The sequence below is a fragment of the Balaenoptera physalus genome, assembly GCF_965194825.1.
Source record: "Balaenoptera physalus genome assembly, chromosome: 5".
Lineage (NCBI taxonomy): Eukaryota > Metazoa > Chordata > Mammalia > Artiodactyla > Balaenopteridae > Balaenoptera > Balaenoptera physalus.
In genome coordinates this window covers 81840060-81853243 of record NC_138884.1, presented here as the reverse complement: position 1 = coordinate 81853243, position 13184 = coordinate 81840060, and the positions used below count along the sequence as shown (strand labels likewise).

Here is a 13184-nt window from a genome sequence, read left to right as displayed (position 1 = left end):
AAATATAGGGCTTTCAGTATTTACCCATGCAGTGTCAACTCCCAGTGTTTTCATTCCTCTGTGTTGATCCAGATTTTTACCTTATAACATTGTCCTTCAGAACTCCTTTAATATTTCTTGTAATACAGGCTTGCTGATGATGAAATTATGAGCTTTAATGTCTGAGAAAGCCTTTATTTTACCTTTGTTTTAAAATAATATAGAATTTTAGTTGATAAGCTTTTATTCATTACTTTAAAGGTGTTGGGCAAGCAAAGGGAAAAAGTACTTATAAAGAGATTGGGACTACGTAGAGTTTTAAAAGAAAATTTTTTTTTAAATAAAATATTTTGAGTAAAAAAAAAATAAATAAATAAATTCTTTTAAAAATAAAAGATCTTATAAGATTGGTTCAAGATGGTGTAGTAGAAGGACGTGCACTCACTCCCTCTGGCGAGAACACCAGAATCACAACTAACTGCTGAACAATCATCGACAGGAAGACACTGGAACTCACCAAAAAAGATACCCCACATCCAAAAACAAAGGAGAAGCCACAGTGGGACAGTAGGAGAGGCGCAGTCACAATAAAATCAAATCCCGTAACTGCTGGGTGGGTGACTCACAAACTGGAGAACACTTATACCACAGAAGTCCACCCACTGGAGTGAAGGTTCTGAGCCCCACGTCGGGCTTCCCAACCTGGGGGTCCAGCAATGGGAGGAGGAATTCCGAGAGAATCAGACTTTGAAGGCTAGTGGGATTTGATTACAGGACTTCGACAGGACTGGGGGAAACAGAGACTCCACTCTTGGAGGGCACACACAAAGTAGTGTGCACATCGGGACCCAGAGGAAGGAGCAGTTACCCCATAGGAGACTGAACCAGACCTACCTGCTAGTGTTGGTGGGTCTCCTGCAGAGGCAGGTGGTGGCTGTGGCTCACTGTGGGGACAAGGACACTGGCAGCAGAAGTTCTGGGAAGTACTCCTTGGCATGAGCCCTCCCAGAGTCTGCTATTAGCCCCACCAAAGAGCCAGGTAGGCTCCAGTGTTGGGTCACCTCAGGCCAAACAACCAACAGGGAGGGAACCCAGCCCCACCCATCAGCAGACAAGCGGATTAAAGTTTTACTGAGCTCTGCCCACCAGAGCAACACCCAGCTCTACTCACCACCAGTCCCTCCCATCAGGAAGGTTACACAACCTCTTAGATAGCCTCATCCACCAGAGGGCAGACAGCGGAAGCAAGAAGAACTACAATCCTGCAACCTGTGGAACAAAAACCACATTCACAGAAAGATAGACAAGATGAAAAGGCAGAGGGCTATGTACCAGATGAAGGAACAAGATAAAACTCCAGGAAAACAACTAAATGAAGTGGAGATAGGAAATCTTCCAGAAAAAGAATTCAGAATAATGATAGTGAAGTTGATCCAGGACCTTGGAAAGAGAATGGAGGCAAAGATCGAGAAGATGCAAGAAATGTTTAACAAGGACCTAGAAGAATTAAAGAACAAACACCTAGAAGATTTAAAGAACAAACAAATAGAGATGAACAATACAATAACTGAAATGAATAATACACTAGAAGGAATCAATAGCAAAATAACTGAGGCAGAAGAACGGATAAGTGACCAGGAAGACAGAAAGGTGGAATTCACTGCTGTGGAGCAGAATAAAGAAAAAACAATGAAAAGAAAGGAAGACAGCCTAAGAGACCTCTGGGACAACATTAAACGCAATAACATTCGCATTACAGGGGTCCCAGAAGGAGAAGAGAGAGAGAAAGGACCCTAGAAAATATTTGAAGAGATTATAGTCAAAAACTTCCCTAACATGGAAAAGGAAATAGCCACCCAAGTCCAGGAAGTGCAGAGAGTCCCAGGCAGGAGAAACCCAAGGAGAAACACGCCGAGACACATAATAATCAAATTGACAAAAATTAAAGACAAAGAAAAATTATTGAAAGCAACAAGGGAAAAACGACAAATAACATACAAGGGAACTCCCCTAAGGTTAACAGCTGATTTCTCAGCAGAAACTCTACAAGCCAGAAGGAAGTGGCATGATATATTTAAAGTGATGAAAAGGAAGAACCTAAAACCAAGATTACTCTACCCAGCAAGGATCTCATTCACATTCGATGGAGAAATCAAAAGCTTTACAGACAAACAAAAGCTAAGAGAATTCAGCACCACCAAACCAGCTCTACAACAAATACTAAAGGAACTTCTCTAAATGGGAAACACAAGAGAAGAAAAGAACCTAAAAAACAAACCCATAACAATTCAGAAAATGGTCATAGGAACATACATATCGATAATTACCTTAAACGTGAATGGATTAAATGCTCCAACCAAAAGACACAGGCTTGCTGAATGGATACAAAAACAAGACCCATATATATGCTATCTACAAGAGACCCACTTCAGACCTAGGGACACATACAGACTGAAAGTGAGGGGATGGAAAAAGATATTCCATGCAAATGGAAATCAAAAGAAAGCTGGAGTAGCAATACTCATATCAGATAAAATAGACTTTAAAATAAAGAATGTTACAAGAGACAAGGAAGGACACTACAAAATGATGAACAGATCAATCCAAGAAAAGATATTACAATTTTAAATATATATGCACCCAACATAGGAGCACCTCAATACAAAAGACAACTGCTAACAGCTATAAAAGAGGAAAGCGACAGTAACACAATAACAGTGGGGGACTTTAACACCTCACTTACACCAATGGACAGATATCCAAACAGAAAATTAAGAAGGAAACACAAGCTTTAAATGACACAATAGACCAGATAGATTTAATTGATATTTATAGGACATTCCATCCAAAAACAGCAGATTACACTTTCTTCTCAAGTGCACACGGAACATTCTCCAGGACAGATCACATATTGGGTCACAAATAAAGCCTCAGTACGTTTAAGAAAATTGAAATCATATCAAGCATCTTTTCTGACCACAAGGCTATGAGATTAGAAATCAGTTACAGGAAAAAAAAGCATAAAAAACACAAACATATGGAAGCTAAACAAAACGATACTAAATAACCAAGCGATCACTGAAGAAATCAAAGAGGAAATCAAAAAATACCTAGAGACAAATGACAATGAAAACATGATGATCCAAAACCTATGGGATGCAGCAAAAGCAGTTCTAAGAGGGTAGTTTATAGCAATACAAGCCTACCTCAAGAAACAAGAAAGACCTCAAATAAACAATCTAACCTTACACCTAAAGGAACTAGAGAAAGAAGAACAAACAAAACCCAAAGTTAGTAGAAGGAAAGAAATCATAAAGATCAGAGCAGAAATAAATGAAATAGAAACAAAGAAAACAATAGCAAAGATCAATAAAACTAAAAGCTGGTTCTTGGAGAAGATAAACAAAATTGATAAACCATTAGCCAGACTTATCAAGAAAAAAAGGGAGAAGACTCAAGTCAATAGAATTAGAAATGAAAAAGGAGAAGTAACAACTGACACTGCAGAAATACAAAGGATCATGAGAGATTACTACAAGCAACTACATGCCAAAAAAATGGACAGCCCGGAAGAAATGGACAAATTCTTAGAAAGGTATAACCTTCCAAGACTGAACCAGAAAGAAATACAAAATATGAACAGACAAATCACAGGTAATGAAATTGAAACTGTGATAAAAATCTTCCAACAAACAAAAGTCCAGGACCAGATGGCTTCACAGGTGAATTCTATCAAACATTTAGAGAAGGGCTAACAACCATCCTCCTCAAACTCTTCCAAAAAATTGCAGAGGAAGGAACACTCCCAAACTCATTCTATGAGGCCACCATCACCCTGACACAAAAAACAGATAAAGATACTACAAACAAAGAAAGTTACAGATCAATATCACTGATGAATATAGATACAAAAATCCTCAACAAAATACTCGCAACCCGAATCCAACAACACATTAAAAGGATCATACACCACGATCAAGTGGGATTTATCCCAGGGATGCAAGCAGTCTTCAATATATGCAAATCAATCAATGTGATACACCATATTAACAAATTGAAGGATAAAACCACATGATCATCTCAATAGATGCAGAAAAAGCTTTTGACAAATTCAATACCCATTTATGATAAAAACTCTCCAGAAAGTGGGCATACAGGGAACCTACCTCAACATAATAAAGGCCATATATGACAAACCCACAGCAAACATCATTCTCAATGGTGAAAAACTGAAAGCATTTCCTCTAAGATCAGGAACAAGACAAGGATGTCCACTCTCGCCACTATTATTCAACATAGTTATGGAAGTCTTAGCCACGGCAATCTGAGCAGAAAAAGAAATAAAAGGACTCCAAATTGGAAAAGAAGAAGTAAAACTGTCACTGTTTGCAGATGACATGATACTATACATAGAGAATCCTAAAGATGCCACCAGAAAACTACTAGAGCTAATCAATGAATATGGTAAAGTTACAGGATACAAAATTAATGCACAGAAATCTCTTGAATTCCTATACACTAATGATGAAAAATCTGAAAGAGAAATTATGGAAACACTCCCATTTACCATTTCAACAAAAAGAATAAAATACCTAGGAAGAGACCTACTTAGGGAGACAAAACACCTGTATGCAGAAAACTCTAAGACACTGATGAAAGAAATTAAAGATGATACAAGCAGATGGAGAGGTATACCATGTTCTTAGATTGGAAGAATCAATATTGTGAAAATGACTATACTACCCAAAGCAATCTACAGATTCAGTGCAATCCCTATCAAATTACCAATGGCATTTTTTATAGAACTAGAACAAATATCTTAAAATTTGTATGGAGACACATAAGACCCCGAATAGCCAAAGCAGTCTTGAGGGAAAAAAACGGAGCTGGAGGAATCAGACTCCCTGACTTCAGACTATACTACAGTGCTACAGTAATCAAGACAATATGGTACTGGCACAGAAACAGAAATATAGATCAATGGAATAGGATAGAAAGCCCAGAGATAAACCCACGCACCTAGGGTCAACTAATCTATGACAAAGGAGACAAGGATATACAATGGAGAAAAGACAGTCTCTTCAATAAGTGGTGCTGGGAAAACTGGACAGCTACATGTAAAAGGATGAAATTAGAACACCCCCTTACACCATACACAAAAATAAACTCAAAATGGATTAGAGACCTAAATGTAAGACCGGACACTATAAAACTCTTAGAGGAAAACACAGGAAGAACACTCTTTGACATTAATCACAGCAAGATCTTTTTCGATACACCTTCTAGAGTAATGGAGATAAAAACAGAAATAAACAAATGGCACCTAATGAAACTTAAAAGCTTTTGCAAAGTAAAGGAAACTACAAACAAGACAAAAAGACAACTGTCAGAATGGGAGAAAATATTTGCAAACGAATCAATGGACAAAGGATTAACCTCCCAAATATATAAACAGCTCATTCAGCTCAATATTAAAAAGCAAACAACCAATCAAAAAATGGGCTAAAGACGTAAATAGACATTTCTCCAAAGAAGACATACAGATGGCCAAGAAGCACATGAAAAGCTGCTCAACATCCCTAATTATTAGAGAAATGGAAATCAAAACTACAATGAGGTATCACCTCACTCCTGTTAGAATGGGCATCATCAGAAAATCTACAAACAACAAATGCTGGAGAGGGTGTGGAGAAAAGGGAACCCTCTTGCACTGTTGGTGGGAATGTAAATTGATACAGCCACTATGGAGAACAGTATGGACGTTCCTTAAAAAGCTGAAAATAGAATTGCCATATGACCCAGCAATCCCACTACTGGGTATATACCCAGAGAGACAACCATATTTCAAAAAGATACATGCACCCCAATGTTCATTGCCGCACTATTTATAACAGCCAGATCATGGAAGCAACCTAAATGCCCATCAACAGATGAATGGATAAAGAAGATGTGGTACATATGTACAGTGGAATATTACTCAGCCATAAAAAGGAACGAAGTTGGGTGATTTGTAGAGACGTGGATGGATCTAGAGACTGTCATACAGAGTGAAGTAAGTCAGAAAGAGAAAAACAAATATTGTATATTAACGCATATATGTGGAACCTAGAAAAATGGTACAGATGAACCGGTTTGCAGGGCAGAAATTGAGACACAGATGTAGAGAACAAACGTATGGACACCAAGGGGGGAAAGTGGGGGGGGTGTGGGGTTGGTGGGATGAATTGGGAGATTGGGATTGACATGTATACAATAATATGTATAAAATGGATGACTAATAAGAACCTGCTGTATAAAAAAATAAATAAAATTCTAAAATTCAAAAAAATGAATAAAGTAATCCATATGTATATGTGAATTTTGAGGCAAAACTTAGCCAAACAACTGAAATTACCTGGAGCCACATGTAAAAATGTTGTCAGGGTAATTAGTTAATATAGATTTCTTTAATAAAGTCTGGTCAGTCTTCAGCAATACTTATTAAGCTACCCTGTCTATATGACTTTGGGGTATCGCTATAGACACAAAGGAGATGTACACCTTACCCCAAAAGCTTAACTTATATATGAAGGGAAAAAATAAAATGGAAACTATTTATTGAAAAGAAGATGTGGCACATATATACAATGGAATATTACTCAGCCATAAAAAGAAATGAAATGGAGGTATTTGTAATGAGGTGGATGGAGTTAGAGTCTGTCATACAGAGTGAAGTAAGTCAGAAAGAGAAAAACAAATACAGTATGCTAACACATATATACGGAATCTAAGGGGAAAAAAAAAAAAAAAAAAAAGGCCATGAAGAACCTAGTGGCAAGACGGGAATAAAGACACAGACCTACTAGAGAATGGACTTGAGGATATGGGGAGGGGGTGGGGTGAGATGTGACAGGGTAAGAGAGTGTCATGGACATATATACACTACCAAATGTAAAATAGATAACTAGTGGGAAGCAGCCGCATAGCACAGGGAGATCAGCTCGGTGCTTTGTGACCATCTAGAGGGATGGGATGGGGAGGGTGGGAGGGAGGGAGATGCAAGAGGGAAGAGAAATGGGAACATATTGTATATGTATAACTGATTCACTTTGTTATAAAGCAGAAGCTAACACACCATTGTAAGGCAATTATACTTCAATAAAGATGTTAAAAAAAAAAAAAAAATCATGGAGTATAGGAAGAAAAGCCCTTGATTTAAAATATATGGACTACTCAGTTTTTGTTAATTATTGCTTTCCATTTTTACAGAAATAAAGTTACCATGAATGTAGCTTCTCATTTCAATTTGCATCAGAATTTCACTGTGATTTAAAACAAATTTTTTAGTAAGAGATTCAAAATGGTATGTAAGTAATGCTCTAGGGTCTAGATAAACAAAGGGATTAAAGCCTTACATCTGCTTTTATTCTATCTATAAATATATTTTCTTTCTGAAGAGTCATTAATAAAATCAAATGAACTGTATAAAAAAAAAAAAAAAATAAAGTACAAGTTATAACAAAAAAAAAAAAAAGAAAAAAATAAATAATCATAAAAAATAAAAAATAAAAATAAAAGATCTTGAGTAAAAATAAATAAATAAAAAAGTAAAGGTGTTGCTCCTCTGTTTTCTAGCTTCCTTGGATTTCAACAAGAAATCTGTTGCTTATCTTATTTTCTTCCTTTTTTTCCCCCCTCTGTCTTCTTTTAAGATGTTATCTTTATCACCAGGTTCAAACAATTTGATTATAAAATGCCTTGTAGTTTTTCTCACATCTCTTGGGGTTTGTGAAACATCTTGGAATTATGGTTCTATAGTTTTCTTCAAGCTTGGAGAAGTTTTGGCATTAGTTTCTTCAAATAATATTTGTCCACCCCACCTCCTTTCTTTCAAGGACTCCTATAACACAGGTATTTGGCCACGTGAAGTGGTCCCACAGCTCTTTTAATTTTTAGTGAACTTATGCCTCTGGACTGTGAATTACCCAAGTGTTTCTCAGTCTTTTCCTCCCACCTCGGGTAGGACAAATGGCTACAGCTGTGGGTATTTCTCTTCCCTCAGGTCAGTTAAGCTCTAATGATATCCACCTGGTTAGGCTCTGTTGACTAGCTTCTCGCGAGGCTGGGCCTTGTTAAAAAGAGTGCTGGGGTGTGTTTCAAGATGGTTCCTTTTCTTCTCGCCCTGCAGGAAGAGCAAGCGGGTTTTTCGTCAGATATTTACTGCGAGAACGTGGTTGAGCTCTTGGAAAACTCAACAAAAAGTGAGTGAATGTTTTGCATTATTAAAAGTACTGGATATTTTTGTATTGTATGTATATTCTTGAGCTTTGTTCTGGGATAGTTAATTTACTTGGAAATAATTTGATCCCTATTGATTCTTGCTTTAGAACGTAGTTAGGTAGGATGTGTATCATTACTCTAGGGCCAATTTTGCCAAACTAGTAAGAGAACTTTTCTGAGTAGTCTACATGATGTCACTTGAATTCTGAGATTTTTCCATTCAGCTGGTGACTGCTGTAGATTATTCCTTCTAATCCCTTTTCTGGGCCCCAGGTAATTTCTTCACATGCATGAGCTCATGATTACCTGGCTGAAGTCTCTAGGGGAAACCTCCATAAATCTCTGGCGTTCTGTATGTGGTTCTCTAACCATCTAGTGGCCTTTCTGGTCTTCCAGCTTTACCTGCTCAACTCAGGGAGTCTGCAGAGCCCTCCGTGGTTTCCCTTTTCTTTGCTACATCATGTAAACTTTGTCCTTAATTACCTGATGTATAATATCTTAGAGTTGTGAAGTTAAAAATGTCTAGTAACTTGAAACTGTTGTTTTATATATTCCCTGTCCCACCCAGTGTTTTTTTTTTTTTTTTTCTTTCTTAGTCGTTTAAGTAAGAGGGTACATCTGATCCCTGTTACTCAATCTTGGTAAGAAGAAAAATACCCCTCTTTTGAATTTTGTTTTTAAGAGTTATTTTGATAGGGTGGTTATGATTTATGTGTATGCAGATTTCTGTAACTCAGTGGCATTAAACATATGGATTATGCAAATTTAAGGTAGGATAATTTAAGAATTCTCATTAACTCTCTCCATGTTTAAATTTTACATAATGCAAATTAACTGTCCCAAAAAGAACCGAGAAACTTTGGGAACTGTGTATTTTCAAAACTTGACAGGCCAAATGGATTGTAAGTTATGTTCATGCTGTTGACACATTTTGGCACCATCTTTTGTTTGACTTAGTTGAAGTATGTTGGGTTTGAATTTTGCAAAATATTCAGTAATGAGTCCCTTATAAAATGTTATCTTCTTGTTTATATAAGTTTATCTCTTGAAAGGGAGGCATTATTATCTTTATCACATAAGTGTAAAAGCTGAGGTTCACAGAGCTTTTGATGTTTGCTTAACTCTGTGTAGCTGAATCAGAGCAAGTGATAAGACTGAAGTATTGCAGAGTTCAGAGTAAATACTTTGTGCTATTCCACATTGATTCAATGGTTGCTTTAAATTCTTAGGTAAATTAGTGAATTAACAATGCAAATATAATGAGCTTAATGTATTTGCAAAAGAGTTGAGGCCATATTATTTATGCTACCTCCATCTTTTGTTACGTGAGGCTCTAAATTATGTGTATTGCTGTGTATTAACCTCATCTAAAGGGAAGGGACCTCCCACTTGATCCAAAGGGATCAGTCTCTTTCTCTCTCTCTTTAATCTTATTTGTTGCTCTTCTCAAAAGTAGGAGTGACCAATCTGACTAATGGTATTTGGAAAAGAGAGTCTGAGCCTGGGCTACTTCACTCTTCCTTGTTTCCTCCTCTCCCTTTTCCTCTCCACCTCTCACTCTTGCTCTGGTTTGCTTCTTCTTCCTACTTGCTGTGGGAAATCTGGGTTAGAACACTACTCAGAACCCTTCAGGTCTATCCAACTCTCACTTGTCCTTTTTCTTCTGCCTCTTAGTTTCTTGAGTTCTTTGCATTTGGTGTGTTGAGGGAAAGGCTAGGATCTCTGGTGACTGACTGGTAAGGCTTCAGTTGGAATTATTTAGGGAATTATTTTTGGCTTCAGTTCCTAGTCACACAGTGCATCCAGCTTTACCAGCAATAAATCTCATATTTTAAAGTTTAAGTCTTAAAGGTGAAAGAGATATGATAGATCATCAACCTCACAAACCCCACAGGTGTCTTCAAATCAAATACTTATTTCCTAAGGGTAAGAAGGAAACTTTTTAAAGTAACCAGGGTCACCCCCAATATAACAACTAAAGGGTAAACAGCTGGCATAGCAGAATACTGCCAGTACTTAATTCAAACACCACAGCTGGCATCCACTGATTGTCAGACCCATGGCAAATTGGCTGTTGAAAAATACTATTGCCCTTGCCTAATGCATTAAAAAGAAGGCAAACTTTAAAAAGAAAACATACTGTAAAACATAATAGGGCAGATAAAAACCATTTTTGTTTAGTAAAATTGATATATTACAACTTTTAAAAGTTTTTATGTGAAAACTACATTAAGTGAATCATTTTTCTCCATTGGGTCCTATAAAAATAATATGAGATTTAATCTAAAAGAGGGGAAAAAAGTTATTTACTCATAACCTGCCTTTTTGACAAAAGATTTGAAGTAGCTTACAGGAAATACATATAATAGAAATATAAAATGAAATATAAATTTGAATGGCTGCCAAAGTGGGATGAAACGCTAAATGTAGATTTATAGGCTTACTGTACTATATACTTGCTTAAAGTGGGCAATACATTTGTTTCGAGACTCACAGGAGCCAAAGTTTAAATAAATCCAACAGCAGAAGAAATATAAAAAAGCTCAGTATTTTTATTTCTCTGGGTGAATGATGCCTTTTTTTTTAGCTTAAATAAAATCAATAAATGAAATCATGATGGAAAAATGGCAGTTTTACTACATATAATTTAAAATATTTATTTTATCAAAGATAATAAAAATATCTGCCATTAAAGAAATCTAATGTGCTCAGAGAAAATATTTCTAGAAAATATGACAATTTGTGGGATTTTTTTGGATTTGCAAAAGTTGCTTAAGAATTCAGAAGGATTGTCCTTAGTAGGTTTGCAAGTCTTTCAAGTATTTCAAATGTCTGACAGAACAGACTTACAAACCTACTAAGTGACCCAATTATTTTTTGTCAGTTCCCATCACCATTCTGGAGCTTTGTCCTAGGATGCATTCTTTTGGTAAAGTTCTACTTTGTACAGAAATGTAGAAATCACAGATGGTTTGTTTGACTTCTCATTGCTCAGATATCCCTGTTACCCCACTTGCAGCCACAAATAGTTGATCAGCTGATTTAAGCCAATGAGCCTTTTCCATGAGGACTTTGAAACTGAACCCAGGTGATTCCAATCAGTCAGGCTTCACTCTCTTGGAAGGAGAAAATGTGCTGGAGGCTATTCGTGATGATAACTTTCTATCATGAATGCTATAGAGCAGATAAAAGTCATTTTCAGAGTGAGAGGAGAGAGGGAGGTGATTTTGTGGTTTTCCTGTAGCTTTTCAACTATTGGTTCCATGCCCTTCTATGGCCTCAGCAGAAATGCTGTCCTTTGCTTCCCTGAGAAACATTTATATCTTTATACTGTCTACTTCTCTGGTTACCTTAGCTGCCAAACAGTTTCCATGAAAACTTGGGTCCATAGGAACTGTACATCCTCACCTAAATCATGCCTGAGAGATTGCAACAACTTCCCAGATTCTGTGCCTTGACTTCTGGTTGCTCATCAAGAGTTTGCCTCTGAGACTGTCATCTGCGTCGGCACCTCACTCAGGTGTGCAAATCTCGTTTAGCCCAAATGCCTCTCCTTCTTCTGACATCTCCATGTTAACTTTTAGGTCCCCTGACTTCCATAATTACCCATACTCCCATCTGGCCACTACACAATGAAGTGAATTAATTTTGAGGTTTCTGGTAGACAGCTCTAGAAACTTCTTACGAATATTTTTGCATGACAATATGACTTAAAATTCTAAAATTCTTAAAATCCATTTTATTGCATCTGTATGCCATTTTGCTATATTTGAATTCAGAAAACACTAGACTATTCTAGTTCACTAATTTAAAATTATGAAAATGTGCATTACTTGAAAGTCCCTTTATGTAGTAAGAATTACAATTTATTCTTGTAGGGTTCCAGCATTTGCTGGGCTTATTAGAACCTGAAGTGAAAAATCAGAACATTTTGAAGAATGATGACTAATTTGTAATTCCTTAAAAAGATCATGCATAGAAATAATGCATTGCTTTTATAATATAAATTCGTATTTATATATAGTACAGTAAGGATTATAAGGAAAAATACTTCCATTCTGCATAGTACAGTAATGTGTTACCTTGTAGGAAGAGTTCTATATACATTGTTTTAGAGATTTAATGGTCAGGAGGAATTTTCTTATTCAGGCTTCCATCACTGTTGGAATAAAAATGCAGTTTGTCTTTAATCTTGAGTCCTTCAAGAGTACCTTGTTCAACAATTTGATTTTGATTACTATAGTTAAGATGACTAAGAATCTTTCAAATGTTACATATAATTGAAAAAACTTTGGTGTCTTAATTTCTTAGGCAAACAAAACAATGCAACATCATTGCTACTTGTTATAATTGATGCAAAACCTTGTGTTCAAAAGGGACCAATGAAAAATAAGTACATTTGTCATTGGCATGCATTTAAATTCTTTGCACTCAAGATAAATCTGAGACTACCCCTTCCCACTTACTGCTCCTTAGAAACGCTAGTGCAGGAAGCTGATGAGACCACTCCCCTACTCTGCGGGCATCTGTACTGTAGGACATTTAGGCACTTAGAAAAACCAAGCAATATCCTGTCATTTAAACCAACACTTTAGCCTTATTAAAAGCCAAAGGTATCTAGGCAAAATGATCTCACATTAAGAAAAAAACTTCTTGTGGTGCTGGAATGACGTTTGATTGCTTTCAGCTGTTTGTTCTCTAATCCAAAGCCGGAGAGCTGCTTACTCCCTCAGGGAAAACAACTCCACAGCAGCTATTTTACACCAAAACGATTAACTGAACTTAATTGGGCATAACATTTAATTAAAAAGAGCTTCCTTTGGGAGAAACAATTTTTTATATGTCTGCAACTGCACAGCATAAAATTGCTATGATTTTGTATATGTGTGTGTTTTAGAAACAACTTTATAAAAGACTCTAGAAACCAACATAACTTCTACATGGTG

At 36.6% G+C, this 13184-nt stretch overlaps 1 protein-coding gene across 4 annotated transcripts in view; it reads left to right on the top strand.

The window, feature by feature from the left end:
* The window catches only part of LOC309661997 (uncharacterized protein), a 515569-nt gene that overhangs the window by 124037 nt on the left and 378348 nt on the right, over positions 1–13184 (top strand). For 3 of the 4 annotated variants that reach the window (XR_014264401.1, XM_082464320.1, XM_082464319.1), the window contains exon 3: positions 8147–8219. The exons of the other annotated variant lie outside the window; for it this stretch is intronic. Coding sequence is in view for 2 of the 3 variants with exons in the window: in XM_082464320.1 (XP_082320446.1) it covers positions 8147–8219 (73 nt within the window). In the remaining variant the exon portion in view is untranslated. The remainder of the gene's footprint in view (positions 1–8146; positions 8220–13184) is intronic. 4 annotated transcript variants of the gene reach the window in all.